General features: G+C 32.8%; 3 protein-coding genes across 5 annotated transcripts; 1 reads left to right on the top strand and 2 right to left on the bottom strand.

The window, feature by feature from the left end:
- The first annotated feature begins 1,296 nt into the window (after positions 1–1,296).
- LOC137819774 (protein REDUCED CHLOROPLAST COVERAGE 1) lies at positions 1,297–18,277 on the top strand. Of its 2 annotated transcripts, none has more exons than XM_068623757.2 (26): positions 1,297–1,642; positions 1,801–1,896; positions 2,245–2,303; positions 2,867–2,959; positions 3,535–3,607; positions 3,767–4,033; positions 4,138–4,205; positions 4,285–4,416; positions 7,386–7,427; positions 7,595–8,119; positions 8,210–8,370; positions 8,908–9,427; positions 9,513–9,575; positions 9,669–9,770; positions 10,167–10,481; positions 11,089–11,181; positions 11,286–11,387; positions 11,510–11,614; positions 11,966–12,099; positions 12,394–12,577; positions 13,012–13,143; positions 13,421–13,533; positions 14,077–14,164; positions 15,491–17,770; positions 17,903–17,955; positions 18,070–18,277. In XM_068623757.2, exons 2-24 carry the CDS (start codon positions 1,836–1,838, stop codon positions 17,591–17,593), a joined length of 5,535 nt encoding a protein of 1,844 aa, XP_068479858.2. In that variant the 5' UTR covers positions 1,297–1,642; positions 1,801–1,835; the 3' UTR covers positions 17,594–17,770; positions 17,903–17,955; positions 18,070–18,277. The 2 variants fall into 2 exon arrangements, with proteins under 2 accessions (XP_068479858.2, XP_068479857.2); XM_068623756.2 differs by having other exon boundaries at positions 1,364–1,642; positions 2,864–2,959.
- A 1,174-nt stretch (positions 18,278–19,451) lies between these two features.
- On the bottom strand, positions 19,452–22,680 carry LOC137818921 (cytochrome b561 and DOMON domain-containing protein At3g61750). 2 transcript variants are annotated; one of them, XM_068622579.2, is made up of 5 exons: positions 21,851–22,680; positions 21,184–21,577; positions 20,531–20,817; positions 20,033–20,324; positions 19,452–19,904 (listed from the first exon to the last, which is right to left on the bottom strand). In XM_068622579.2, exons 1-5 carry the CDS (start codon positions 22,079–22,081, stop codon positions 19,894–19,896), a joined length of 1,215 nt encoding a protein of 404 aa, XP_068478680.2. In that variant the 5' UTR covers positions 22,082–22,680; the 3' UTR covers positions 19,452–19,893. The 2 variants fall into 2 exon arrangements, with proteins under 2 accessions (XP_068478680.2, XP_068478679.2); XM_068622578.2 differs by having other exon boundaries at positions 19,452–19,907; positions 21,851–22,541.
- A 1,470-nt stretch (positions 22,681–24,150) lies between these two features.
- Positions 24,151–25,789, bottom strand: LOC137818038 (uncharacterized). The gene is made up of 2 exons (XM_068621258.2): positions 25,594–25,789; positions 24,151–24,900 (listed from the first exon to the last, which is right to left on the bottom strand). Exons 1-2 carry the CDS (start codon positions 25,648–25,650, stop codon positions 24,241–24,243), a joined length of 717 nt encoding a protein of 238 aa, XP_068477359.1. The 5' UTR covers positions 25,651–25,789; the 3' UTR covers positions 24,151–24,240.
- Between the last annotated feature and the right edge of the window lie 1,941 nt (positions 25,790–27,730).

The following is a 27,730-nucleotide window of genomic DNA, read 5'->3' on the forward strand; positions in this document are numbered from 1 at the left end:
TATTAAATAGATTTTATATTAAGTGAATTTTAAGTTTAATTTATATTATAATTTTTTTATATAAAATAAGTATGTACTTAAATATATACTAAATATTTATATTTATATTTTTAATTATTGTTCTCACTTCGATATCTTCAAACTTGTGCATGAAACAATATTTATGGATAATCTAATAACATATCGATAATGGATAAACTAATAAGTACAACAAACTCTGAACTTTAAATCTAATTCAATACTATAAAATCAGTTTATAAAATAAGGTTGGTATCTAGTTATATATTATAAAAATACTTTTATCTTTATCTTTAATTTATATGAAATTGGTGATACTAATTAATATCCCTAACAATATTTTATTAATTCAATAATGATTTGTGGTAAATAAAACTTCCTGGTAAACCCTAAACCCTAAACCCGTTAAACATGTACTATGAGTGAGATAATAACATATTAACAACTCTAATTTTGTTATACAACCACGCTACAATTCTCTCGATATTATTATTTTAATATTTTTATATTATTTAATTACAAATTTATTTTTTATTATATATATTTATATCTAAATCAATTACATAAAAAATGTTATACAAAATATATCATTTTTCTTATAGGTATTCGTTATTCTAATAAGAGTTCTTATTTATTATTTAAAAATTTAAAAATGAATTTTAATATTTAAAAAGTTCACATATGTTAAAATTAAAATTTATACACATTATAAGTCTTTATTTATTATTGTAGGAAAATGATTTGAATTTCCCCCCTCTATTCCATTTTATCCAGAAGCTATAAGAATATGTTTAAATTGAATGTGGATAATCTGATAAAAACTAGAATCAAACATAGCATGAGTGAAACCGACTTTCAAATTTCTTAAATAATATTTTGATCATAACATTTTAAACATAGAAAAACAATAAAAAAAATTGATCAATTTTTTTTTCACACAAATTATTTATTGATGCATGTAGATATTTTTTTATTGTACTCTTCTAACACTTACAAAAAATCTTTTGCTGGCTAAGTTCTGAATTGAAATTCACAATGCAAATTAGGTTTACCTGTCGACCCAATCCTTGCTGTGGTCCCTCTTGGCCTCCACCAAATGCTGCACTGCACCAGCTACTGATTCCAAAATAAAAACCCTTCTCTGCATTATTCACCCAATTAATTTTCTTAAATTTTAAAAAATACCCACAAAGCAAAATGATAACTTTAATAATAAAAAAATAAAATTTATAATTAATCTGTAATCTGCATAAAAAGGGTGTCATAAAATGCCAAATTATCTAACATTCTGACCGTTGAATCTCAGCCCTTCCTTTCTTATCATACAAACCTCTCATCTATATCTCTGTTTCCCTCTGCCATTTCTCTTCCTCTAACAATTTTCTTCCTTCTACTGGATGAGACCTCCAATCCAAACCCTCTTTTTTTATGCACACTTCCCTCTCAACTCTGAACCCTCTTTCTCTGCATAATACCCTATTTGTTTTCAGTTTGTACTTTAATGTTTCTACCTATCTACTTCATACTTTGAGTTATTTATAAACATGAACCCCACAATGCATTAAGGGTCTCTCTCTCTTTCCCTCTTATCCAATCCTACAATAAAAACATCTCTTTTGCTTTGGTAATTCTTTTGCTGCTCTCATATCAGTATTCCTTTCACACCTATGCAGCAAGAACTTTCTTTGCAGATGACAGATATATATTTATTGGTGCCTTCTGATTTTAATAATCTATTCTGTGAATAGCCTAACCTGTGCTTCTGTGTCTCCTTGGTGCCAGAATTTATATTGTTTTCGATTTCAAAGAACTGCAAAATGGCACCAAGAAACAGTCGCGGAAAGGCCAAGGGTGAGAAGAAAAAGAAGGAAGAAAAGGGTAATCCAATTTTGTGTCTCAATGAAATTGTAATTCTTTTAAACAGAGAAACCATCTAAAATCCATAGCTTTATGTTCTAAAAACTGAAATGGATAAGTTAAGTTAGTTTTCAAGGAAAAAACTCACTTCATTTTACTTTCTTATCTTTTTATCTTCTTATTCTGTTAACTGGTTTTAACTTAGCAGATAAGTGTAATTTATTTTAGCTTCTTTTCTTTTTCTCTGTAAGGTTATAAGCTTTCATAAAAAGAAGTTCATGCAAACAGAGATAAGACATATTTAAGAGCTAGTTCATGCAGGAATGGCTTAATTTGAGAGTCTTTTTTTCCTTTCTGATGATTTTGCAGTTCTTCCAGTTGTCATAGACATCACAGTGAAGCTTCTTGATGAAACTCATGTTCTCAAGGTTTGTTTTGTTTCTTGGAGAAAAAACAGAAAAAAAGGTTTAATCTGGTTATGTTTTTGTGCATTCACTAGTTATTTTTCAACAACTTGTGTGTCTGTTTTGTTATGTTTCTCATTTTCACTAGATTGTTCTTTTTAGTGCTGCACTTTATCCCTTATAGATTATTATTATTATTATAAGCATAAATATTGTTATATGTATAAGATTTAACTATAGGTGCCTGCCATTATCTCACTTTTACATTTGAAAATTCTTATCATTTACCTTTTTCCTTTGCACTCTGATGTGTGGCTTGGCATTAACCAAAAGTCCTGTTTCTCAACATGTGCTTCACATCAATTCTCTGGTTTATTTTTTGTATCACATGACTTTGAAATGCCCTTTTTTTAAGTGAATTTAAGAGAAATTCCACGTACTTTATTTAAATTTTATTGTATTTGATAATATATATTTCCATTTCTCTGTTATCATAAGTAGCTTCTTTTATTGTTTTTCTTGTCCATATAAATGATGAAACACAAATTTAAATAGCTTGTTTTTTTTTTTTTTAAATTTTGAAGCAGGGAATTTCAACAGACAGAATAATAGACGTTCGTCGGCTTTTATCAGTGAATACGGACACATGTTATGTCACAAATTTTTCCCTGTCTCATGAGGTAATCAAAATTAAGAGTTCAGAATTAATAATTTAAATTATTTAATTTCAAGTTTTCAACTATTGTTTTGTACCCATTTGGAACTATAGTTACGTGAACTCCAGTTTTTGGTAATAATGCCCTATGAATGTCAACATGTTTGATTTTTCTTGCACAAACGTTAGACATAGGTACCAATAAAAAACAACCATCATCGTCTCTATAACATACAAACCGGTTGAAAAATTCAACATTAGAAACCAACAAAGTTACATTAGGTGACAAATTCAATTCAGAAATAAAAAAAATGAATAATATCCACCTTATAAGATTGTGAATGGCAACATTTTTTAAAGCATAAAACAAATAAATATCAAATTATAGATAATTTTAAAAATTGATTATAGATACTTTATAAAGTATACTGAGATTTGATAATGAGTTGTTACACAATTAAAAATGCTTAATTTTATAATAATTGTTTTATAAGTGAAAATTAAATTTAGTCACTACGAAGAATTGTGACACGTATTACTTTTTAAATTTGTTTTTTATATTATGTTTACTTACCAAACTATTTTTACGTACAAATGCAGGTAAGAGGGTCACGTCTGAAGGACACGGTGGACGTGTCCGCACTGAAGCCCTGCCTCCTCACTTTAGTTGAAGGTATATAATCGTTAATTACTATTAATTTATTTTCTTTTATTATTATTATTATTATTATTATTATTATTATTATCGTTTTCTTTTATTTCAAATATTAACCACGAAGTTGTTGCATTCATCTTGATCCTCATTTTCGGTTTCAAAAATTTTCATGCGTAGAGGAATACAATGAAGAACGAGCAGTGGAGCACGTGCGAAGACTCCTTGACATCGTCGCCTGCACCACGAGCTTCGGTCCGTCGCCGCCTCCGCCACCGAAGGTCGCCGCCGGCACAGTTACGAAGTCCGGCAAGTCCGAGGTCCCGCCAGCGAAAGATGCGGCGGTGACGGTTGCGGACGTAGACGGCGAGATAAGCCACTCGTGCCCTAAGCTGGAGAACTTCTACGAGTTTTTCTCTCTCTCGCACCTCACCGCACCTATACAATGTGCTACTCTTAACTCGCTCTCTTTCTTTCGCACACTTCTCCGTGTAATTAATTGCATTAGTGTGTGTGGATGATGGAATTTATGAACCGATCGATGTACGCAGATGTGAAGAAAGGTTCGAGACGGCGCGTGGAGGAGATATCGGAGGCGGATTATCTGTTCTCGCTGGATGTGAGCATTTTGTTTGATTTTTGCTGTGTGGCGTGTGAGGCGAACGGTAGTTGAGGAGCTTTTGTTTGTTGTGTTGCAGGTTAAGGTGTGCAACGGGAAAGTGGTGCACGTTGAGGCTTGCAGGAAGGGATTCTACAGCGTTGGGAAGCAGCGGATTCTGTGCCATAATCTGGTTGATTTGTTGAGACAGATTAGCAGAGCTTTTGATAATGTAAGCCCTCTTCTCTCTCTCAATATGTACATACACACACATATACAAACATATATATATATATATATATATATATATATATATATATATATATATATATAAAATAAAATAATGTCGTTTCATTTTTAAGCATTATTTTTGTGCATGTTACATATTTATAAAACAATAATAACTAAAGCATAAAATGTACAATTACATTTTTCTTTCCTGTATTTTAGGATTTAGATTTTATTTAGATTTTACTATCAAGCTATTATCATTTTCATTAACTTTATCACTCAAGTTTTAAGGTACATTTTATCATCATAGTTTATTAACCCACATTAAATATGTAACTATGAGCTCTCATATCGTAAAAAAAATGAAATGATGTTTTTTTTTTGTAAAAATAAAATAAAATAACAAAACGATGTTTTTATCAAACTTCTTTTACAAACATATACGCGTGCTGTTGATAACATACCAGTAAAAAGCATGGAAAATAACAATTAGGATGTTAAAATTTGGCAAGAAAACTTAAGTGGTAAAATTCTCAAAATTATAATAATTGAGCCTAATTATTTTGTGCTTAATATTGAAGTAAATGTATAATTTAATGTTTAAAAAGTATATTTAAGTACACATTTATTTATTTTAGTTTGGACAACATGTGGTTTTATCATTAAGTTTTTAATCAATTATTTTTTTATTAGTTTTAAATTTTTATTTTTTCTATCTAAATTATGAAATTTTAATTTTCTATCTAAATACTTGAGAGTTTATAACTATGACATGAAATAGTTTTAAAAATACAAATTTATTGACATTTGAAAGAGTTTATAGAATATGAAATTCAGATTGAGGTAGATAAAAGTTGAGAATTTGTTTTTGGGTGAAGTTAATATATTGAGCAGAATTTTTTAAAATAATTTAGTTTATTGAAATTGAGTAGAAAATAAATAGAGTAAATGCTCAATTTAGTCTTTAAAATTGTATCTAGCAGTCATATTAGTTCTTGAAACTAGGAAAAAATTGAAAAAGTCTTAGAATTTTTTTAAGACTTTCATATAAGTCCCTGAATTAACTCATTTGTTTCTTTTGGTCCTTAAATATATGATATCATTAATTTTTTTTTTTATAAATTTAGGAATCAAATTAGCCATTTATTCAACTTTTTTTAAAGATTTTACGTAAAAGAAACGTACTGAAAGATCATTTTTACTTATTTTTTAAAATAAAGATATTTAATCGACTTTGTAAAATAAAGACACCAAATTCATACCTTGTCAAATTTAAGAGAAATAAAAGAATTATTAACTTTAAAATATTATTGTGTTCTTTATCTCTCAAATTTTTCATTTGTACAAAAGGAAGTTGTTAGTAGGCATAGTCTCTTTAAAGCATGATATCAAACATGTATGATCCATTTTTCCTAGTTTAAATTTTCTGAAATGAAAATAAGAAAAACGTTAAATAAAAGGATAAACAAAATAAATTCTATAAGAGTATAAAACTTTAGTTACTAAAGGGATAGTATGTTATAAATATTTTTTAAACTTTTATAATCATTGTTTGTTAAATTTATTTTGAAGATTTTTTTTATTTTATTGATTTTTTAAAAGATAAACAATTATTTTTCTTAAAACTCCAATCATGCCTTAAGCTACACCAGTAACATTTATATGAATCAAATTGGACAAATTTTAATAAAAAAAATATTTTTTTTTTCTAAAAAAGAATTAAAAACCAAACATGCAAGCACGCTGCTTCATGAATTTAAAAAAAAATTATGTTTAAAATTCATGTTTGTACATCTTTTAGATTTGTTTTTTGTTTTAAGATTGAGGAAAGGGGTTAAACATAGTAAAATGGTGAATGTATTTAGATTAACATGTATGAGCTGTTGCAAACTTGTGATAAAATGAATGGAAAATAATGGTGAGTGTACACCTTATTTATTTGTACATCTAATGTGTTACCCAAGTTTCATTCTTGTGAACGAAAAGAATGGTGAGTGTACACCTTATTTATTTTGGTGAATGAATGGAGAAAATAGAGATAAAATGAAAAATAATAAAGGAAAAGAGAAAGTAAAACATGTGATAAATGATGTGATGAGAAGTGAAGACAGATTAGAAAGAAACAAATGAGATGAAATAGAAAAATTATATATGATAATAAGAGAAATGCTAATAATAATACATTCTTTTTGACACATTCTGTATTGCTAATTAAAATTACATAATCATGAGAGAAGCTCATTGAATAAGAAGTGAGACTTGCAAATTATTTGTGATTTTCTATAATTTTCAATCAATACAAGAGAATGTGTCCAAAAGAGTTCGTCGTTACCATTTCTTTAATAATAATTCTTTAACGTGCGCAGCCTTTGAATGAACCTTGCTAGGTTATTTTGCAGTTGCTATATATAATATCACCACTAGCTTCTTAATATTATGTTTATCTAATTAAATGGTAAATGATTTCATATTGATTTTAAATAGTTTACAATTTCGGTATGGTGTTTCTTAGCTAAATTTATTTTGTTACCCTGGAACACGAGCATAATATGGCACCTCTTACATCACCAATTTTGAGGAAAATTTAGGTTAGTATAGGAAACTTGGTATTAGTTAAGATGAATGATAGCAACAAATTCTGTATAAACACATTTTTGTAATTAGTTAAATTTATTAAAAAATACAAAATCGCGAGTGAAATCATTAAACAAAGAATGACACCCACACAATTTTCTGATTCCAGCCAATGTTGGCAGTAGTATCTTTAATGAATGTTTCTCGTAGCTTAATGTATGTTTTGAATTTGATATTCAATGAAGTATGGGGAGACAAACGTATAGGTGTGCAATAAGACGAAGTTTTAAGTTCCCAGTTTCAACATTCTTATTGATGGTACTATATGTTTAATGTGATTTACGGTGGTCGTAAGTCATAACTTGCTCAAGTTTGCAATTTTACTCTTAATTTCAGGCTTTCGATGACCTCTTGAAGGCATTTTCAGAGCGTAACAAGGTATTGGAAAACTTTTTTGTTTGTTTTCAGTTTTTAAATTACAAAAAAAATTGATAACTGACGAAAAGAGCCATAGAAATGTTTGACTTCTGTTGGTATATGTGATTGATTCATTGTCATGACCATTGTATTTATTTGTGCTCTCTGCCCCATTTTCGTGTCTTCAGTTTGGGAATCTCCCATATGGCTTCAGAGCCAACACGTGGCTTGTTCCTCCTGTTGCTGCACAGTCACCCTCATCTTTTCCTCCTCTTCCTGTGGAGGATGAAACATGGGGAGGAAATGGTGGTAGTCTCGGAAAAGACGGAACGTATGATTTGATTCCTTGGGCCAAAGAGTTTTCATTAATTGCATCTATGCCTTGCAAGACAGCAGAAGAAAGACAAGTTCGTGATAGAAAAGCATTTCTTCTGCACAGCCTGTTTGTTGATGTTTCTATTTTCAGAGCAATAGGGGCTGTTAAACATGTTATGGAAGAACCCAATGTTAGTTGCTCCGTTGTAGAAAATAATGTTGTTTACACTGAGAGAGTAGGTGACTTGAGTATCAAGGTCTTGAAAAATGGTTCTATTGCAAGCTGTAAGATTGATACTAAAATTGATGGAGTTGAAGCTACTGGAGTAAATCAAAAGGATCTAATAGAGCGAAATCTACTGAAAGGCATCACTGCTGATGAAAATACTGCTGCCCATGTATGCTACTTTTATATAGTTAAGATTGATGACATTTAGGGCTGCTGCTTTTCACGGAAGTGACTAATGCTTCGCATTTTTTATGTGCAGGATATTACCACTTTAGGTGTCATTAATGTAAGATACTGTGGTTATGTGGTCGTTGTGAAAGTTGAGGGTGGAGTCAGGGAAAATGTTGACTCTCCATCGCAACAAATTATTGAATTGTTTGATCAGCCAGAGGGTGGTGCCAACGCACTCAATATTAACAGGTTGCCGAACCCTTCCACATTATACACTTTCACCAGTTTACAACTTTGCATAATATTCATATCAGCCTGTTGTGCACTCTTCCATCCCCTTCCACTCTCTCTACAAATGTGATTGTTCCATTTTCCAGGAGAATCTACTGAAAGGCTAGATAAATTTTTCTCTATCTTTGTATAGTGCGGCAAATTTTATTAGCTTGATCTGCAACGTGTATGGGAATAATGTTTTTGAATAAAATCTCGCCATGGTTTGGCATTGTTTCTTAACAAGAATCTTTGTCGAGATTTTCTCTGTTTCTTCTGATGATGTTTTGATCTTGCATTACTTTTGGATATGTATTAATTGTTTTTCATTTTGTTAGTGGGCCGTAATCCTAGAAGATTTTGATCATTTAAGTTTTGCTTCTAGCTTCGAAGTTATTTTTTTTTAAACTTTGAATCATTTACCAGAGGTTCTTATTTAGTTTATAGCTGTTGTTCAACTTCATTTGGTCGATTGAATTCTTTTTCATCATCTGACATTGTCATTGTGCCTTGCAGTCTGAGATTACTTCTTCACAACACAGCTCCACCAGAAAACAATAAACCAATGATTCAGATACAGACGTTTGAGAGTGAAGAGACTGGTGCTTCCCATTCTTTTGTGGAGAAGCTGATTAATGAAAGTCTTGCTAAGCTTGAGGAGGAAGAACTTGGTATGGACTATTTTGTAAGATGGGAACTTGGAGCTTGCTGGATGCAACATTTGCAAGACCAAAGTAATAATACAGAAAAAGATAAGAAACCATCCTTGGAGAAGGCTAAGAATGAGATGAAGGTCGAGGGTCTTGGGAAACCCCTTAAATCCCTTAAGAATTTTAAAAAGAAATCTGATTCAAGCAATACTACTTCTGCATCTGAATATTCAAAATTTAGTCGGGAGTCCCAAAGCCCTTCATTGCCCTCAATTGAATCGCAACATGAAACTACAGAAGCTGAGAATGAGCTTGTTCTGAAAAGGATGTTATCTGAGGAAGCTTTTACTCGATTTAAAGAATCAGGAACAGGACTTCACTGCAAGGTAAGCCTTATGGGTATAATGAAGTATTTTTAAGTTTTATTACAAGTGAAAGTGTCTGAACCAAATCATCTCTTGTCATTAACAGTCTATGCATGATTTGATTGACTTATCTCAAAAATATTACACAGACGTTGCACTCCCAAAATTGGTAAGTATGGAATTTTATTTGGTTGCCTGTTTACAAGGATTTTGGTTAAGACGACTCTGGTGATTTTATTTTCATCTTAATTGTGGAATACAGGTAGCAGATTTTGGCTCATTAGAACTCTCGCCAGTTGATGGACGCACTCTAACTGATTTTATGCATACTAGGGGTCTAAGAATGCGTTCTCTTGGACATGTTGTGAGTGCTCTAAACTTATTTATGTTATTCATCTGTAAACATCTTCAATGGGAATCCCCTTTTCTCTCCTAACAATCCTCTTTGTTCTGAATTTTGGTTATTTTCCTTAACTTCTTCTGCCCTCTGAATTTGTGAAATTCAATTTTAGAGTTTCATCAATATGTCTATCCTAGTGTTACTTCTGAAAATATGACTTTAGAGACAATGTGTGTTGGTCTGTCATTTTTTAACAGATTAGATCGCTTTCTCTTTCTATTTGTATGGAAGTTTTTTCTTTTACTTTTCAACTCTGCCACACATCTTTTTAGAAGGCTTAGAGAGTGATTTTGTGTCTTAGGTTTAGAATCATTTGTTATATCTTTATGTCTGATATTTGCGTTTTACTTTTGTTTATAGGTCAAGCTTTCAGAAAAGCTTTCACATGTGCAGTCACTTTGTATTCATGAGATGATAGTTCGAGCTTTTAAGCACATCCTGCGGGCAGTAATTTCTTCTGTTAACAAGGAGAAAATGGCTTCATCAATTGCTGGTGCTTTGAATTTGCTGCTCGGTGTTCCTGGAAATAGAGATTCAGATAAATCACATGAAGTTCATCCCTTGGTGTGGAAATGGCTAGAGATGTTTTTGAAAAAGCGATTTGATTGGGATCTTCACAGGTTGAATTACAAAGATGTGAGGAAATTTGCAATTCTCCGTGGCTTGTGTCACAAGGTAATGAAATCTATAATTAATCAATAGAATCCAAAGTCCTGCTTGCTCTTGCATTATAAATTTTGTTGTTAGAGTCACGCGTTTGTATATTTCCTATTTTCTAGGAATTTACTTCACTAAATTTTATGAACTGAATTCCCTGCTTGAATATTGCCAATTTTCTCTTTTATGGAAGAGCGTGTCTCAGTTTAACCTTCTCAGTGAAGTTGAAGTATCCTCAAGTATCGTGGTAAAATTTTTTACATACTTATATTCTGTGTAGGTGACCTTGTCAACATAATCGCATTCATTTACTCATACGATGTGGTTCATTTGACTTATCTTAAAAGTTAACTCCTTTCCTTCCCTCTCACTTCAACTGCTATGTATGTCAAATTGAAATTTTTGTGAACTGCTTATATGTTCTGTCCTTCTTTTCTTCGTAGGAAAAGATTATATTTTCTTGTACAAGTTGTATATGACTATGCATTATTCCCAATAAACTTTCAAATAGGTACATATAGATACACAAGACGGATCTACTTAAGTCAGTATTGGGTTTATTATAATGATACTTTGACAGAGTAGTTGATCATGATTTGTTTCTTATTATCACTTTCTATGTTAGGTGGGAATTGAGCTTGTTCCAAGGGATTTTGATATGGATTCTCCTATTCCCTTCCACAAATCTGATATTGTCAGCTTGGTCCCTGTTCACAAGGTAATAAATAAGGCATGCCAATTACAGATTTTCTAGATTATTTCTTTGAAGTTGATTGAATAGATCCAAACTTAATGCGTAATGCTCATGCTGAGTATTTGCAGCAAGCTGCATGCTCATCTGCAGATGGAAGGCAGCTCTTGGAGTCATCCAAAACTGCTTTGGACAAGGGAAAGCTTGAGGACGCTGTTACCTATGGCACAAAGGTATCTGCATCCAGAACCCTTTGTTTGGAAATCTTCAAACTGTTGACAAGGTTTTCCACAGTCAATAAAAAGGCTTTAATTTCTGAATTGTTATCACATATGCTATTATTCATTGGTGACAGGCTCTTGCTAAGCTAGTAGCAGTTTGCGGTCCCTACCATCGAATGACAGCAGGAGCATACAGCCTGCTTGCTGTAGTTTTATATCATACTGGAGACTTCAATCAGGTCTTGTTCGTCTTGTATTCATCTAAAAAAGTTTGATATTCTGTTGACATTTTATCAAATGGAAATAGTCCAATTAAAGTAGAGGACTAGTAAAGTTCAAAGCAAACATCTGATGAAATCTTAAAAGGACCTGACTAAAAATGGTTTCATGTAAAATTTGGTTTTTAATAGTGCCTAATGGTCAATGCCATTGTTTGGTCCATGTAATCGACACCATCTGTAGGGACAATGCTTGTTTTTATTGCTTTATGCAATAGGAATTTTAACTAAATATTTCAGCCACTGTTTATTTGCACCTGTCTCAAATCTCCATTTGATTTCTATTAATCAAGTTGTTTACCTAAATCACAGGCTACAATATATCAACAAAAAGCTTTGGATATCAACGAGAGAGAGTTAGGTCTGGATCATCCTGATACCATGAAGAGCTATGGGGATCTTGCTGTTTTCTATTACAGACTACAACACACAGAGCTGGCTCTGAAGTATGTTTTGCTCTTGTGCAATATAGTGATATATGAATTTTCGTGAGTTTAATTCGGTTTTGAATTAATATAATACTTACTCACTTTCAATTTGAAAGCAAAGAATTTATCGAGAGAGAAATAAAATTTACAAATTTGTGTTATATGTTATGGGATAATCTAGGTTTTCTTTTCATCCTTAACAGAAATTTATGTATTGATGACCATAAATAGGGAAAGATAGATTTTGAAGTTTTGAAATACTAATTAGTTAATTTTAATTTTTCTTCTGATTTAGCCTTTTGTTACATTCAGGTATGTGAAGCGTGCTTTATATCTTCTGCATCTAACATGTGGCCCATCTCATCCAAACACTGCTGCTACTTACATTAATGTGGCTATGATGGAAGAAGGTCTGGGAAATGTGCATGTTGCTCTCAGATATCTTCACAAAGCTTTAAAGTGCAACCAAAGATTACTTGGCGCAGATCATATTCAGGTTATTTTATTCATCTTATTCCTGTTTTTGCGAAATTATGAAGTTAGGTTATTTTATATTTTATATTTTTTTATGTAAAATGTTGTATGAAAATTCTCTTCTTGTTTCATATCAAGAAATGATCAACAGTGGGATCCATATGAATTAATGTGCCACAGCTTTAGCATAATAAATAGAGATTACTTCGAAGATTATTTTAAAATTTGTCAGTAAGTTAGTTAGATAAAATTTGATGATTTGCTTTAATTTTAAAGGATGATATTTTCAGTATTTGTTATAATTATTGTAATGATTGGATTCATATGAAGCTCAGAATCATATCTTATAAAGGTACTAAAATAATAAGAACCAATTGGATTGTATTATTTGTTTAGTGAAATAACTTCTCGTCATTCTTACACTTGCATCTTTTCTTGGATGTTAATCCTCTGCAGACAGCTGCAAGTTATCATGCAATAGCAATAGCACTCTCATTGATGGAAGCATATCCATTGAGCGTGCAGCATGAGCAAACAACTTTGCAAATTCTGAGGTCAAAACTTGGTCCTGATGACTTGCGAACACAGGTATACCGTCACACTTAGTATATTCTTTGTCCTGAAAATAGTCTTTGGCTTTGAATATAAGGCAATGATAAACATACTAGAACACAACTTTGTAATTATAGTTGGTCGAAAGTTTCGCAGGGTGTTGTAGAACACTGTTTAAATGGTTTGCAACATAATCATGGTTATATATAATGGTGCTCTGTGTTTAAAAATTTGATGATTTCTCTTTTTCTTAAAAAAGGAATGAGGAATTTAACTCTTCCCATAATCTATAGTTTCGTGATAAATTTGACAGGATGCTGCGGCTTGGCTGGAGTATTTTGAGTCCAAGGCTTTTGAACAGCAAGAAGCTGCTCGAAATGGTACTCGAAAACCTGATGCATCAATAGCTAGCAAAGGCCATTTGAGGTATGGTAAAATTAATCTTAGCGATGTGGTTAACTCTGCTATGTTATCATATTCAAATGTAATTTAAGTATGAAAAGTCGTAGTTGTTACATCCTTTGAGGTTTCTGTTCAAGACTGCCTTTGATACAGTTGTCTCTGGGTTATAGCTTCTAAGAACTGCTCAATTTGGTTGACTTATAAAGAACTGTTTTCTGTACTTTGCCTACAATCTTGGTCTTTGCATATTTTAAAGTGACAATGCTAAGAAGCATAAGAAAATATACATGAACACTACAGACATGGAAATTGCAACAGGAAAAAATTTAATCTGTATGTGGCAGAAGAATAGAGTTTCGAACCTTTCAGCAGACAGACACAACTATTTTATTTGTCTAAATGTCTATGGTTTATAGAGTGATATATTATCCTATTGACTTGTCAATATTCTTATGTTTACTTTGTATAAGAAAAATATTGATATGTTGTACATATTCAGGTATTCATATCATATACATTTTGCAATTTTTTTTAATGATTTCCTTTTATTTTTATTGAATTTGTCAGTGTGTCAGATTTGCTTGACTATATTAATCCTAATCATGATACTAAAGGGAGAGATGCAGCAACAAAGAGAAGAAGCCAGATAACAAAGGTATGCTGTTTTGTTACGTTTACTGGTTTTGATGAGTTGAACTCATCAGTTTGAGTCTTGAGATCTAGGGGAAACAGTTACTAAGAGTTGTCTGATTATTAATTACCACTGCCACCACCAGTCGTCTTATATATCTCCTTTCATATAGCTACAAATATTTGACTAGGAAATTTTCAGGATTTATAGAACTGTTGGTTGCCTTTGTTGGAGTTAAGCCTCTCAAGGGTATTCTATTATAGCTTGACATTCTTAAACTCTATGATCAAGTAAATAAAAAGTATTTGTCATCTGGGTCATTAGATCTCTTTCCTATTCTTTAAGCATTACTTTGGCTTTAATTTGTGAAAAGCAGGCAGCCATGCCAACAATCTTTAATCATAAATCTGGTCAGCTGCACAGTTTTTTTGAAAACTAATGAACAAAAAGTGACATGTTTTTCTGTTGGCAAAGCCCAATTTGGCAGTCAAAGAGTTAGGGTCTGTTTGGACAAACTTCTCCATAAGAACTTTTAATAGAGAAAAATAAGAAGAAAATAAGGAAATTGACTTTTCCATAAGTTAAATTTAGCTTATGCACTTCTAATTTGTAGAAGTTCTCTCATGTAACTTGTCTAATTTATTATTTTTAACTTGAGCATAAGCTAATTTTAACTTATGAAAAAATCAATTTTATTTTTTTCTTTATATTTTTCTCTCCTATAAATATTTATGGAGAAACTCATCTAAACAGGCCTTTAATAATGTGCAATACATATAGTAATTTCTAATGTATGGTAGAAATCTAGCTTACTTCTGCTGTTAAGAAGGCTAACCCCCGTTAAAACTAGGCAGCTGTTTTACCTAACATATAGCCTATAAATTGTGACAAAGTAAGGTCCAATTAAATCATCTTCTCTATTTTCATATTTTCTCCATACTGTTATAAAATGTAGAATCAACCTAATATGGAATGATCTTCAAGATGAATCCAATCTGTTATAAGATGGAAAAGAAGTAATTGGGCGATAGTACCTAGATGAGGCAAGTTTCTTGCCTTGGAACTGTTGGTCTTTAAATTATTGTGAGAACTGGCTACTTCTGCTTCCTTTTTCATACATCCACATCTTATGTGATATAAATATACATGGACACACACACGTGGGTATATACTTAGAGTGGTGATACACAGACCACTCATTTTTTGAAACACCCACCTATGTGGCTTTATTTATTATTTTAGGTTGTTTTGTTTGTTCCTATTTATAGTCACTTGTAAATAGGGGTGTTGGGACTGTGCTGGGTGACAATTTCTCCTTTTCCTAGTTATTAATATTTTAATATTTGGCAGGTGAGAGCGACATCCTACCTTAACCTTGGCATGTCAAGTTCTGATGAGTCTTCAAAAGAAATTCCCAAAGAGGCTTCAGATGAAGAGGTACAAATACCTGTAGCTGAAGGTAGTGCAGATTCTGAGCAGGAAAGCAACTCTGGACCTGACTCAGAACATACTATTTTAAAACAAATACCAGATGAAAAGCCGCAAATTTATGATGAAATATTGTCTGAAGCACATGCTGAAGGAGAAGATGGATGGCAACCAGTTCAAAGACCAAGATCAACTGGTTCATATGGCCGGAGACTGAAGCAGAGACGGGCAACACTTGGCAAAGTTTATAGTTATCAAAAGAATGTGGAAGTTGGCACAGAATCTCCTTTTGTAAGGAATGCTAGTCCAAATAGTAGGTATTATTTCTTGAAGAAGCGGCCAATTTCCCATGGGGGTTATACTGGTGATCATACAGTAAACATCACCCAAGGCCCTAAATTTGGAAGGAAAGTAGTTAAAGCTCTTACATACAGGGTCAAATCCATACCCTCAACTTCCAAGGCTAGTGCAAATGAGACGTTAGAAACAGGTGACAAGCTGTTTAGTTCTGTTTCAGAACCTGATCCAATTGATGTTAATCCAGTTAAGAATTCTATAGTTAGTCTTGGAAAGTCTCCTTCATACAAGGAAGTGGCCTTAGCACCTCCAGGGACAATCTCCAAGTTTCAGGTCTATAATCCTCCAAGTGAGATTTCTGTTAGCTGTGAACATGATGGTGGCAAACCTGAAGAGGAAGATATTGAAGCTAATAGGAATGTTAATCCAACCCCGGCAGAGGCAAATGATATGGATAAAGGCAAGAGTAATAATTCTGTTTCTAGTTCTGTTGATGGTTCACAGGATGATACTGGAGTTACTACTGAGGGGAAAGAGGAAACTCAGTTGATTGTTGCTGTGCAAGATAAATGTATGAATGCTGAGGGGAAATTAGGAGATGTTGAAGCTCAAGGAGCAATCGATAATAGCAGTTCGATTCAGGAAGTAGATGATCATGTGGATTCTTCCAAAAAAGAACTCGATGCAAGTAATTTAGCTGGCAGTTTGGAACCTAGTGATAATACAAATCCCATTTCCCAAGGTGGCAAGGATTTAAGGGTCGATGTGTCATCATCAAATCAGAGTCACACTGGGGGCATCCCGTATAAGAAATTGTCTGCATCTGCAGCTCCATTCAACCCATCGCCTACCATTGCACGTGCTCCATCAATTGCCATGAATATGACTCTTCCTTCTGGTCCCAGTGTAGTGCCTGGAATTGGCCCCTGGCCAGTAAACATGAATGTTCATCCTGGACCTACCACTGTGCTACCTGCAGTTACCCCCATGTGCTCCTCTCCTCACCATGCATATCCATCGCCTCCAACTACACCAAACATGATGCAACCACTGCCATATATGTATCCTCCTTATACTCAACCTCAATCAATGCCACCTGGCAGCTTTCCGGTCACTAGCAGTGCCTTTCATGCGAATCATTTTACATGGCAATGTAATTTGAACCCCACAGTATCTAAGTTTGGTCCCGGTGCTGTTTGGCCTGGTTGTCATCCTGTGGAATTTCCTCTTCCGTTACCTATTGTTGAACCAATCCCTGATCCCATTTCAGAGTCACAAGTTCCGTGTAATGGTTCTGAAAGTCCAAGTTCAGCTTCAGTTCTTCCTGAGGACATTGATAATATTGGTGATTCTAATCAATTGGTGAAAACTTTAGTATCAGACACTAGTGAAGATGAAGCAGTGAGAGCTGGTTCAGAAAGTGTAAAAGAAAATGGTGATATGAATTTACATGGGACTGAAAATTCTGGGAACGAGCAAAATCAAAACATTGGTTCTAATGGAAACTCTAGCAGTAGTGAAACAAACATGGATGGTGAGAAAACCTTCAGCATTTTGATTCGGGGGAGAAGAAATCGAAAGCAGACTCTAAGAATGCCAATAAGTTTGCTTACTCGACCTAATGGCTCACAGTCATTTAAGGTTATTTATAACCGCGTAGTTAGAGGAAGTCATGCTTCCAAGTCTATCAATCTCTCGTCTAGTAAAGATTGTACTGCTACTGCTTGATGCACAGTTCTATGTTGTTACTGATGAAATTTATCAGAACTATCATGGATAAAGAAGACCTCATAATTTTGCGTAAGAGGTGTTTGCTATTTCTATGATTTCTGGAATTCAGTTACAAAATGCCCTGCAGTATCAGCTTCAAATTTATAGCTGCACTATCATTTGCAAGGTTTCTGGGTAGGTCACTTCCATATCTTTCTATCTGCTGAAGTTAACTTCATATATTTGAAATTTGAAGAAACTGAGTCCTTTTGACCTTGGAAATCAGATTTAACTAGCTAAATCATTCAAATTCATGAAATATTGCAGATACCTGTCTCTCTTTAGGATGGAGGTTGAAGGCATTTCTTCATCAATAAACGGTACTATCTCACTGCCAACAAAATGAACTATTTTATTCGTTCCTTTTCCCCAGAAATCACAGTTTTATATTTCCACAATGCACTGAAACCCACTATTTTTGCTTAAATATGAAGTTACCCGTGGAGCACCATTCATGCTAATAATGTTGCTCAGGTTCGTCGGAGTCAGTTTCAGGGTGAGGCACCTTCAAGGTGAAAATTTTGGTATTTTGTACTTAGACAATTTTGATATAATGAATTACGGGATGGTGGAACGTTCTAATTACTATTTTTTTGTTAGAACATTACCTTTGGTTTTGATAATTAATTTTGTTCAATTGTATATTCTTTCTTAATTTCTTAATATCTTGTTAGGTAACACACTAATACATCATACTGATGAAGATCATTATTTAAATACGTAAGTGAAAACTTTAGCTCTATTTTTGGAATTAGTGTGCGTGTCAGTACCTTAGTTCTCAAGTTAACCACTAACTTCCTAATACCCTCAGTGTTCCAAAACATAATGTTAAGGGTAGTTCACAGATTAAGATTCATTTAATTAGTGTGGAATAGTAATGTATTTTGTCTACAATAACCCTTATTTAATATAAAAAGTAAATGTGGTTTATTGTTTGCTGAAGTGCTTTTTATATACTATAAGTGGGGTTTTCCTTGTAAAGACTGAATATAATTATTTTAAATAAGGGTATGTGTGGAAGCAGATTATTAAAGAGACTTGAGATTTGTCAAACGTCAATAAAAACAAGACTAAAACATCTTTAGTTTCGTAACGGAAGTGTTATTTACGTGTGCACGCGGGTTTGTAGTATGTATACGTCGTATTGCTTTATACTCCTTTTACGTACGATAAAATTAGCAATTATGAATTGTTATGGTTTGTTTCAAGAATGAAAGGGGTCTTAAAAATAAAAGGAAATAAAAAGAAAATTTGGTCTTCAAACTCCATCTTATTATTTTTTCCAAAAATTTCAAGATTATCCTCTATTTTGGATTTTCAAATCCAGAATTTAATAAATATAATTTGAAAATAAAAATCCCATTTTAAAAAAGTAAATTCGAAATGAAAAAATAAATTTAGAAAATAAATTTCGAAATACAAAATCTAAAGTTGTATTCTAAAAAAGAATTTTCAAAATTCAAAAATATATTCTGAAAAAAAATTTAAAATTCAGAAATGTGTTTTGAAAATTCAAATTTACAAATGTATTATGGAAAAAAGAATTCTAGAAATATTTTTTATCCACACTTTTCTTTTCGTTTAAAATATTTTTGTCATTTTATAGGATGTAATTGGTGCAGTTGCCATGGAATAAATAGCAACTGTCAATCTTTAAACCGGGCATTCAGAGTTTAAATAAATTTAAAGGGTAAAATAATCACTGAATCACATTTAAAATCATTAGCATATTGTAATACAGCTGGTAATGCGACGAACTCTGTACGTTTCTGTCAAGTTAAAGAGAGGACTATGGGCTCAATTAGGAACATATCTCTTGAAAAAGGTGCTCAATTATTAACATATTTCTTGAAGAAGGTACTAATGATTGCAATCTTTTGTCACTCAACAAAGAACAAAGTATGATTCTTAAATTCCAGTACATGTATCTCCAGAAGAAAAAAAGGCTACGAATTATAAAATCTAGCTGTAAATAGAAAGCTCTTATGAATCGTCATTTACAATCTTGGCAAACTTAAAAAGAAACCCGATGAAGAATGAATAAGAAAACAAAAAGACTTCAATCTCCTGAAATTGAGTGAGAATACCAAACAGGGATTGTCCAACTTGGCATCAATATGTATGCATTTCCACCAATATGTACACCAGGAAAAGCACACCCAGAAATGGCATCAAGAACATGCCAAAAAGAATTCAAATGTATGGCTGGTTTAATGGAACAATTGACAGCGTCTGTGAAAGTGTACAACTTGTAGTAATCACATTCCCCCTGCTTCATTAAAGTGGTATAACGTTGTTAATAGATAGAACTAAAACATTCTGTTTTTTCAGCACCATTTTTCACTCGACAGATTATATAAAATGAGGGAAGAAAAAGGCAAGAAAGGGCTTGATTACTTGGAAATGTAGCTCCTCCAACAGGGTCTGTATGGAAGTTAGGAGGCAGAGAACGCATCTCTAATCTTTTCAAATAAGCCAATACTTCAAGAACAGTAGCTGCAGCAACCATAATACCAAAAAGAAATCCATAGCCTATCTTCCAATCACTTCCTGCCCCAGCAGCTTGTATCCCCAACACTATGTTGATGGTTGCAAATATGAGTGCAAACCTTCCAAACCAACCGTGGTACCAATTCCAAATTTTTCGGATCTTGGAATCCTTGTTTGGTCTCAAGATCAATGCAAATATCTGAATTTATGTTTAAAGTTAGTTCAAATTGTACTTCTCAGAGTGCTATATAAAAGACTGAATATATTAGAGTTCAGTTGGATAAACTTTATTAAAGGAGAATAAGAAATGAATTAAAGCTCCCCCTATAAGCTTTTTCATTTTAATTCTCCAAACGTTAATTGAAAAGTTATCTACAGAAGGTTAGATATGGGTCAGTGACAAACCTGAAGAATACTTAGTACCAGGACAAAGATGCCTATCCCTCTGTGAGCTTGAATATTGGCATGCATTTTGGAATAGAGTTGTAATCCAAGAATGACTGTACTAAGCCCAAATGTGAATCCCACAAACTGAAAGACTGCATGGAGATAGAGCCACACGGGATCCTTGTGCCTGAAATATCTAGCAATAATTGCCCCTAAAGGCAGGATTAGACCCCACCCTATTATGCCCAAAATTCCATGGTTCGTCCTCATCTGAGTCAATTCTTGGGATACAGGACTCGTAGAACCTGTCAAAGTATAGTTGATCAAGTTTCATGCGCTCAAAAGGTTATGCTTCACAAAATGCCAGGCTTCATCATGCAGTTATATATATGAAAAAGACACGAGTATACATTTTGTTGCATTAAAATATGGACTAATTCTAGCTTAGATACTTAAGATAAAATAATTTTCTACTTCAATTGCTGAACTTGGTAATTTTAAGTTGAGATGTGCTTGTTTGATACAGTAGCATGTTGTTCACTGAAATGAAAGTTAACTAAAAGGAGCTGAGAATAATTCTATTTGGAATTAGAAACAACAGTCACTATGTGCAGCAAATTACAAAAATTGCTTAAACTGCTGTTAAGAGTCATAGATAAAAGACTTCAGACCTGCAGAGAAATCAAATACAATTGCTGTTTTGTCTTCATGAGTGGAGAGGTGATGGTTCTGTGGATATTTACTGCCAAAAGCCAACAAAATTGGCTGTTTCTGAAATGGGGTTGTCGTCTGCAACTGAAATGCCAAATGAATTTCAGCCCCATTAGTTGCCACAGCCGCAGGGACATTATTTAGGGGAAGTTCCCCTTTGTCTATTATGACTTCTGATGGCCTCTTTCCCCGTAGGTAAAATTGGTTGATTTTTGCATGACCATGTTTACTAATCCATCCCACCATTGCACTGGAACCAACCATCATACCATCTCTAGAAAATCCAATTCCAACCCACCCTATAGTGTAGGGAGCAGATAGTATGACAGTTGTGGTATCACCATTCTGGATGTACTGAAATAAAACATCATTCTAAACTTATTAGATTGTAAAGGAACAACCCAGTTATCCACAAATTAACAAAACAAAATTTCAAGCTAGATTTTAGATTTGGAATGGATGTCTGATAAACAGCAGCTCATTATGTACAAAAATTCTGTGCTTGCATAACAAATGAGACCAATCTGAACTAAATCAAAGTGAATTAGTTTCAACAAATCATGAAAAAAAAAGAATACTTGAATGGGTAGAACTAGAACCCACAAGACAACAACAAATTGAACTTACCCTCAATTCGAAGGTATGCCATACAGGTGTGCATATCAAGTGGGATATATTCTGGTACGGTGGAGGGAGGAAAGTTTGATAATTTGTGTTCTTGCAGGTGTCTTCTGTTGCAACACCACCATTTCCACTGTCATCAGCCAATGCTGTGATTTTGAAATTCACTACAAGATTCAGAACACACAGCCTGACAAAAGATGGCCATATCAGTGTCCAAGATCTACTATTTGCCATTCATAGACTTGGTTAAGTGAGATCCAAGGGTTGGAGCAATAGTGGTTGGAAAATTCAGCAGAAGGAGAGGAAGTGTGAACAGGAAGGCTAAGCAAGAAAGGTGAGAGTGAGACGAGAGAGATATGAGTCTCTTGCATTTGAAGATTAATGTGTGGTGGTTGTTGTGGGGTTTAGTGGTTGGTACTGATAGCTAATCATCACTCCCTCATATTCTTGAGAACTCAATATCAGCATAATTTCTCTACGTCAAAACTTCTTCCAGTTAATACCTCATTTCCATATTTATTCATTCATTCTCCAATCTTACACCTTCAACTGTTACTACTTTCAATTCAACCACAACAATGGAAGTAATGGAATACATAAAACCACAATAATTTTCCTTCTAAAGAAACTCTATCTGCTTCCTTATGCTTAACTAACAGTCTACCCTCTAACCCCATCAGTAAAAAAGGTTTTTTTACAGTCAAAAAATGTTATCTACACAAGAGAAACACACCCATTATAACAATTTTTTTTTCCAAAGATCATATTAAAAAATTTATTATGATTACCCCTCCTAAGTCTATGGTTATGTTTCTGACTTTCCTTTGCAAAATAAATTCTGTAGCATATAATGATTTATTTGTTTATGGACAAAACGAGTGCTCAATAATGTTACCCGTCAATATTCTTCAATTATTTTTTGTCGTTTGGGTTTTTTTGTAAACCACGAATTATGATATGTGTGTGATTGAACAACGACCTATACTTAAATTAGAGAAACTCATGTGCTGTTGGTAATTCATTTCATGCGTTTTAGTTTTTAAATATCTTGTTAGCATATTTATATGAGTAAAACAAAATGAATTATTTGTCTCGTGTTAGTTAAAATAATATAATACCTAGCTGTCTAACTTCTTGTTACAACTCATCATGCTTGTCATAAAAATGTATTAACGGTGTATGGTTGATACAAAATAATCAAGATACTTGTCATAAAAATGTTTTAACTAATCCAACATGTTTTTTTAAGATTTCTTTATTATTTTTTAATAAGGAGAGTACAAAAATAGAAAATGTCAAATGTTTCTCTTTCTCCATTGTTATTTTTTCTCACTTTGTTAGGGATGGTAAAATAGGTTAGCCCGATCCAACCTGTTTTGACTCGACTCACTGTTGATCTGCCAAAAATGGAGCAGGTTGAGTTGACCTATCTAAATTAGAAGTTGAAATTGATAACTCGTCTCGTCATAAGATGAGCTAGTGGGCTAGCGAACTCTTCCATCACTTTTCAATTTTTTTTTGTATGTTTTTTGTTTTGAACCTATTTTTGTTGTTGTAGTTATTGATATCATTCTTTGGACAATAAAAATAGAAAGAGCAATAAAATTGAATCAAACCTTAACATTCTAGTCAAATAATGTTTCATGTCTAACAAAACAAAGTAAATATCAATAATAATCCAATGAATAAAATGAATAAAATGATGTATAAAGAAATTAATGTAAATAAAGTTTTATATAAAATATTGACAATTAAAAATTTTGATTTCAAAAATATTTTAAAATTATCAAAAATAAAGAGGGTTGACTCGGTGAGTTGGTGGGTTAGGCGGGTCAACCCTCTTTTAAAATACTGAAAAATACCAATATAGACTAACATGTTAAAAAAGTTTATTCGTCCCGCTTAGTTGAGAGTGGGTTAACGTCACTGACCCACTTTTAACATTCCAAGATTTTATTTATTTTTTCTCATTTACAAAATCTATAGATACTTGTTAAAATATAAAAAAAAATACTCATTTCGAATTTTTAACAAGGTATTGGTATTTTTTCCCTAAGATATTTTATAAAATATTTAACTTTATATATTTGCAATAAAAAATATGATTTTTTTTTTATTTGTCGTTATCAAAGACTTTATTATTTGGAGTTGTTTTCTAACCAGTAAAGATATTTAAAAAAATTCAAATTATAGATATCACAGGCATAGGAAACATAAAGTTAAATGTTAGGAAATTAATATTGATTTAGAATTTAGATACACAATAATTTGCAAATCTATGCTTTGCAGCTAAACAGGACATGCTTTATTTAGTTCCTGACTAATGCTAATGCACTTTTGAGACTCTGTATATTATTTCCTAGCAGCAGAATACTCATATTCTGCTATGACATTCAACTCCAGAACCAATCAACCTGAGGTACCCTGTAAATATGTTCCTCACCACTCTCCTCATCAAATTTGGCAATCCATGAACTCTTTCTCCTTTTCTTCCCATTATCTCCTCTAACCCCATTTGTCTTATCACTCTCATCATTCATGCAAATCCTTGAAACTTCCATGTCATTCCCTAAACGATGGTTTAGAGATCTTACTTCTAACTTTTCATCCTTTCCTCTCAGATGCCATCTTAGCCCTTTTTTATCAGAAAGCACATTTTTTGCCACTACTATCGATCTTTTGATATTGATATCTACCAAGTGGAGCAACCTTGTGTAGTTCTCATCCTTGCAATCAACTAGAAAGAAATCAATGTTCTCATAATGAGATAGTAGCTTGGAGGGGTCTTCTGTTCTGAATTCTACTCGATCTTCAAGACCCGAGTTGATGATGGTTTCTTTCGATTCATCAAGCACTGACTTTGGGATAATACACACCAATCTTCCACCAGTGTGTCTTGCAGCAACTGCTAGAGCTATTGTATATAGGGACACACAAGAAGTCACTTCCACTATAAGTTTGGCTTTCATTCCTGCTGCTAATGCTGATATAAGTTCATTGCTTCCAGGATTTTGAACTCTCCAAATGCCACATTCTCTCTTTTGACTCTCGTACTGCAAAATACTCAAACATAATACTTTATAAAATCTTTTGGATGCATGCTACAAATCTCAATATGCTACAGACATTTTATAAAATTTCACATAGCCCTCATGTTATTTGAACACATTCATTAACTAAACTTTAGTTGAAATGACTCTGTGCTTGAAAATTAGAGATTTTATTGATCAAACCAACTAACAAAAGTGAAGAAGAATCCGTTGCACAAAATAAATTATTTGGTTGATCCTTTATGACTTCTTAAGATTGATCTACATCCATCTGAGAGCAACATAATTTATAATAAACATTAACAGATAGAAGCAAGTAATTCATAATCCCTTGTAGATATTTAATTCAAGAACTAGCTGATACAGAAAATGAACAATAAAAAAAAGCTGTAGAAAAGAATACTGCTAAAGAACTAAAAAAATGTTATATATAATTCTAGATCATTATGTCTCCACTAATCCTTACACGATATATCTAACTAAGATTCTTATTTAACGAAAATGTGTTAGTGATATTCAATAATCTTTTATGTGTAGTTGATGAGATCAATAATTCCTCTGTAGGTTGTTCTACACAATTTTGTGATAAAAAAGACAAGGAAAAGAATTGTCAAGCACATTGGATACAACAGAAGATAAGACCACCTTGATTGAATTGATTCTAAAATAATGAAAAAAAGACAGGTGAATATATACCAGTTGAAGGGTATCAAGGTATGCCCTTGAAGCAGATTTTGAAGACCATTCCATCATGAAAACCAACCAAGATTATTTACATAAATCTATGTGCAGAAACTATTCACAAGTCCAACTTATGAATAGTAAATTCAGGTAAAGATATAAGAAAGTGAATGCAAACGAGGACGAGAAGCTAGCTAGCTCGTTTGCTTGATGTGGTTCTGTTCTCAAACGTTAATGTTATTTTCTGGTTGTGGAAGTTATTTATATGGAAATAGAAGAGAAAATGTGATGTGATGTGTGTGTTGTACGAAGAAAAAGTGGTCAAAGCGTGGAACCATACAACGTAGGGAAGGGAGTTTCTGTTGCAACTTCCATGAATTTAGCTAAATTTGTGAATATTAATGTTTTCCTCCTAACCAACATATTTGCACTGTTACGCTATGTCAAAATTCACCTTTGACTCACTGCACGACTTCGTTCATGGTTGTGTCATGTGCATGTGCTCCTACAAACATGCATCATTCTAAGTCAAACCAACATGTATATATATAATTTTTTTCATTATAAATTAAGTCAAACCAACACACACACACATATATATATATTTTGTTTAAACACACTTTCCGTACACTTTGTAGTTTTCAATCTATTTTTGTATATCATATAATTTTTGTACTCAAAATATAAAAAATTAAGGCAGAGACATAAAAAAAATATTACTATTATAACTCCTTTAATCAAACTAATCCTTAAACATTTACAAAAAAACTATTAAAAGTGGATACTGATTTTTTTGTTAAAATGTAGTAAAGTTGACATATATTTACACCAATACCATGTTAATTCCAAAAAGAAAGATAAAAAGACACTCAAGATTAATTAATATATAACTTAGTATTGTAATGAATGACAAAAATAGGAAAATTAAGAAGACAGAATAGTGTATTATTATAGTTTAATGGCTATCAACAATGGATTGAAGCATTTCTACTCAACAATAGCAAGTTTTAAGAGAATATAGAAGAGAAAAGTAGGAAGAGAGAGACAACACAAATTTTTCCTCCTTCAGGTGTGAGTTGTTTTTTTTTTCCTTGTGCTCCTCCTATTTCCCACACTATCCGCAACATTTGATTCCTGTCTTTGACCCATAACAGAATTCTCTGATTTTTCTGTGACTTCAAACTTTGCCCTTGTCTCAGTTGCTGATATGACATTACCTCCTCCATTAAAAATAACCTTGTCCTTAAGGTTGTAATGTGGGTATGTTTGTTAAAATGATAGCCAATCCTCCCATGTAGCATTCGCATCATCTAAGCCTTCCCACTTCACTAGTACTTGTTGCAAATGTTCTGCAGAATCTTCACCGGTTGAAGAATTGGACCAATGTCATCTGTAATCATAGGAAGGTGAATGTAGGGTCTATGGTAATCTCCATGACATGGCTTTAATTGTGAACAATGAAAAACGGGTGTATTTTGACATGGGGTGGCAGAAGCACTTGATATGTCACATGACCTATTTTCTGCATAATTGGAAAAGTCCCAAAGTATCTCATTCTGATTTTTTTTTTCTTAGTGCTAACGAGTTTTGTCTATATGGTTGCAACTTAACAAACACCATGTCTCCTTCCTTGAATTCAATCTGTCGCCTTTTTTTGTGTGCATTTCGTTTCATGTTCTGTTGAGCTTTAAGAAGATTTGCCTTCAATTGAGTCAAGATAGTGTCCCTCTGTTGCAACATTTGGTGTGGATCTGTTGGGTCATCAGTATCCAAGACATACTTATCAATTCTACGAGGGTCCCTTCCATACACAGCCTTAAAAGGTGCCATGCATGAATCTGCTTAACCAAAACATGTTGGTGTGGAATAACCAACTTCCCATTCCAATACAATAATTCATCGTGGAGGAGTGCCCTTGCTGCATAAATCCCAAATGACCTTTAATTGTTCATCTTCTGCTACTGCAACTTTTAAGGTAGCTAAGATCTGTAGTTTAGGTTGGGAGCAGGCCATGAAAAATACTCTAAGATCTCACAATTAAAATTTTACTACTATGGAAGCCATTACGAACAAAATAGGCTCTTATCTTGTACCAAACTCTGAGGAGATTATTTAAGGCCACATAATGCCTTCTTTAATCTGTACACTCTCT

The sequence above is a fragment of the Phaseolus vulgaris genome, chromosome 10, assembly GCF_051622355.1.
Source record: "Phaseolus vulgaris cultivar YP4 chromosome 10, ASM5162235v1, whole genome shotgun sequence".
Lineage (NCBI taxonomy): Eukaryota > Viridiplantae > Streptophyta > Magnoliopsida > Fabales > Fabaceae > Phaseolus > Phaseolus vulgaris.

Excerpts from the sequence above, each read along its gene's own strand:
- LOC137819774 (XM_068623756.2), top strand. The coding sequence starts at position 1,836 with ATGGCACCAAGAAACAGTCGCGGAAAGGCCAAGGGTGAGAAGAAAAAG. Across the intron at positions 8,371-8,907 it reads AACGCACTCAATATTAACAG|TCTGAGATTACTTCTTCACA; the intron begins GTTGCCGAACCC and ends TGTGCCTTGCAG. Across the intron at positions 13,534-14,076 it reads GCTAGCAAAGGCCATTTGAG|TGTGTCAGATTTGCTTGACT; the intron begins GTATGGTAAAAT and ends TGAATTTGTCAG.
- LOC137818921 (XM_068622578.2), bottom strand. The coding sequence starts at position 22,081 with ATGGCAAATAGTAGATCTTGGACACTGATATGGCCATCTTTTGTCAGG. Across the intron at positions 20,818-21,183 it reads TGTATTTGATTTCTCTGCAG|GTTCTACGAGTCCTGTATCC; the intron begins GTCTGAAGTCTT and ends ATACTTTGACAG. Across the intron at positions 20,325-20,530 it reads TGGTACTAAGTATTCTTCAG|ATATTTGCATTGATCTTGAG; the intron begins GTTTGTCACTGA and ends ACATAAATTCAG.
- LOC137818038 (XM_068621258.2), bottom strand. The coding sequence starts at position 25,650 with ATGATGGAATGGTCTTCAAAATCTGCTTCAAGGGCATACCTTGATACC. Across the intron at positions 24,901-25,593 it reads ACCTTGATACCCTTCAACTG|TACGAGAGTCAAAAGAGAGA; the intron begins GTATATATTCAC and ends AGTATTTTGCAG.